The following is a 2,392-nucleotide window of genomic DNA, read 5'->3' as shown; positions in this document are numbered from 1 at the left end:
CCCCCGCCGCCCCCCTCACCTTGACCTCGATCCTGCCCGTGGCCTCCGGCAGGTGCGCCAGGACAAACCAGTCCCCCGCCGCGGGGCTGGTGAGGTTGAGGAAGGTGGCGTTCTGCAGAGCGCCCGCCAGGGGCAAGGTCTGGCTGTAGGAGCCCGGCAGGCTCATGTTGGCCGGGAACCGCGTGCCCAGAGGGTTGATGACGGGCGGGGCCCCGTAACGGAAGTGGCTGCAAGAGAAGAGGAGGAGGAGGTGGCTGGCTGGCTGGCTGGCTGGCTGCTGGCCAGAGTCCCCCAGGGCCTGGAACACCCGGCCCAGCCAGGAGCCGGCCGACCGGAGGCTTCCTCCCAGAGCATATTAAAGTTGATTTTAATGTTTGGTTGCTGAAGGGGGGGGGGCCACGTACATGGTAACCTGGGTCCTTCCGCACTCGGGGCCGCTCCCCCGGGAGGCCTGCAGGAGCCAGCGCAGCAGGACGGTGTCCTCCGGGATGCGGAAGCGGAAGAGTTTGGCGTTGCCATACCAGCTGTAGAAGGAGAGCCGCTGGGCACTCTGGGAGAAGTACTCGGAGACGTAGGTCAGGCCTGGGGAGGGAGGAGAGGAGCCGCGGGTCACTTACGGAGGAAGCAGGCCAGTGGGGCTGCAGAAAAGCCCCGGAGACTGAAGCCACAGCAAGACTCCTGCCGCCCCCACCCCACCCCGTGCCTGGCCCCCCGCCCCCTCCAGGTCCTCTTGGCCAGGCAGGCCCAGGGGGCAGAGAGAGCTCTGCTTCCTCCCACACTGAGGGCTGCAGGGCTCAGGTCCTCCTCGCGGGTGCCTCCCTTGGCCGGAGCCCCACACGGCCAGCCACGTGAAGCAAGGCGGTGGAGGAGGCCCAACAAGAGCCAAGAGGCATCCAGAAGGCAACTCCGCCCAGGGAAAACCACGGTGTGCCCCTGGGCACAGCCCGTCCAAAGGCCAACCGTTACGGCACGCCACAGGAACCGGTGTTTCCAGAAAGGGCTGGGCCGGCGGGCCCAAAGGCTTGGCCCGCAGGAACAACCTCTGGGATGGGCCGGGTGGCTGTGCTCCGAGTGGCCAGGCGGGACCCCCCCCCCGCCAGACTGAGAGAGCCGGGCACCACAGGGCAGCCGCCCAGGGCACCGCAGGGACAACTCGGGCGCTCGGGGAGGGAGAAAGCGGCGGGCGAAGGAGGGGAGGCCGGAGATCAGGCGTTCAGTGGCAGAGCCCGCAGCGACAGGAATGTGTGGGGAACCACCGGGCCCAGCGGAGCGGCTGAGGAAGGCGGTTGCAGGCGGAGTGGAGTGGAGGGAGGCCTCCTGTGGGTGGGATATGGGTGCTGCCTGTGACGCCACCGCCACCCCGAGAGCGCCCTCCCAAAACCAAGGAGCTCCCCTGCAGAGGAACTCTAGGACACCCCCCTCTCTCTCTCCCCCCCCCCCCAACAGGGAGCGGCACATTTGCCAGATGACTCAATTCTGCCGAATGAATCCACACTTCCGTCTCCCGCTCCCTGGCCTCGCTCACCCTGCCACCGCTGCTGCCACCGGTATCTAGTGAAGCAACAGCCTGGAGGAGCCCCTGCCAAGAGGCCCTCCTCCGTTAGCAGGGGGACCAGGCAGGCAGGCCTGGCCGGCCGGAAAGGCACCCAACAGCCAAGCAGAGAAACAGGCCGGAGGCCAAAGAGGACCCTGCTGGGTCCCTGCCAGCCCTCACCCGGCTCTCCCCGGGACCCCAAAACACACACACAGAAGAAGGCCATGGCTGCTGGGTTTGGGGGCCACAGGCGGGGGGGGGGCAGTGGCAGGAAGCAGCTGGCGCCAGCTGTGGCAGAGGACGGGCACCAGGGCAGGATCCACCCGGGAGGCCTGCGACCCACTCCTGGCTCTCCGGAGGAAGCGGGCCTCCTTGGGCCAAGTCCTGCTCGCTCGGCCTACCCTAGCCGCCCACCTCGGGGGCTGTTGTGAGGACCAGGGGGAGGGGCGGAGGAGGCCGGGGAGAAAGGAAGGAAGCCAGCGAGCAGAGCAGCCGGCACGGGCACTGCCACGGTCTCTCCGCAGCAGGAGAAGGAGGAGAAGAAGAGGAGATTGGATTTCTACCCCATGGCCCTTCACTACCCAAGGGAGTCTCAGAGTGGCTGACAAACTCCTCTCCCTTCCCCTCCCCACCACAGACAGACACCCTGGGAGGCAGGTGGGGGGCTGAGAGAGTGCTTGACAGGAACGGCTCTTTTCCAAGGACAGCTGTGCCAGAGCTTGTGACTGACCCAAGGTCACATCAGCAGCTGCGACTGGAGGAGGAGTGGGGCATCAAACCCGGATCCCCAGAATAGAGTCCCCACGACGCCAAACTGGCTCTTCCGACGGGCCTGGCGCGACCGCCCAGCTAAGAGTG

At 67.1% G+C, this 2,392-nt stretch overlaps 1 protein-coding gene across 1 annotated transcript in view; it reads right to left on the bottom strand.

Annotated features, from left to right (window-relative positions):
* Positions 1-1,760, bottom strand: part of TMEM8A (transmembrane protein 8A) — an 8,196-nt gene extending 6,436 nt beyond the window's left edge. The window contains exons 1-3 of the mRNA XM_015409895.1: positions 1,715-1,760; positions 405-582; positions 20-227 (exon numbers count right to left, since the gene is read on the bottom strand). Coding sequence (XP_015265381.1) covers positions 20-227; positions 405-582; positions 1,715-1,760 — 432 coding nt within the window. The remainder of the gene's footprint in view (positions 1-19; positions 228-404; positions 583-1,714) is intronic.
* Between the last annotated feature and the right edge of the window lie 632 nt (positions 1,761-2,392).

This window comes from Gekko japonicus, unplaced genomic scaffold, assembly GCF_001447785.1.
Source record: "Gekko japonicus isolate JY-2015 unplaced genomic scaffold, Gekko_japonicus_V1.1 scaffold78, whole genome shotgun sequence".
In the NCBI taxonomy this organism is placed as follows: Eukaryota; Metazoa; Chordata; class Lepidosauria; order Squamata; family Gekkonidae; genus Gekko; species Gekko japonicus.
The sequence above is the reverse complement of the archived record's forward strand: the minus strand, read 5'-3'. Positions and strand labels throughout refer to the sequence as shown.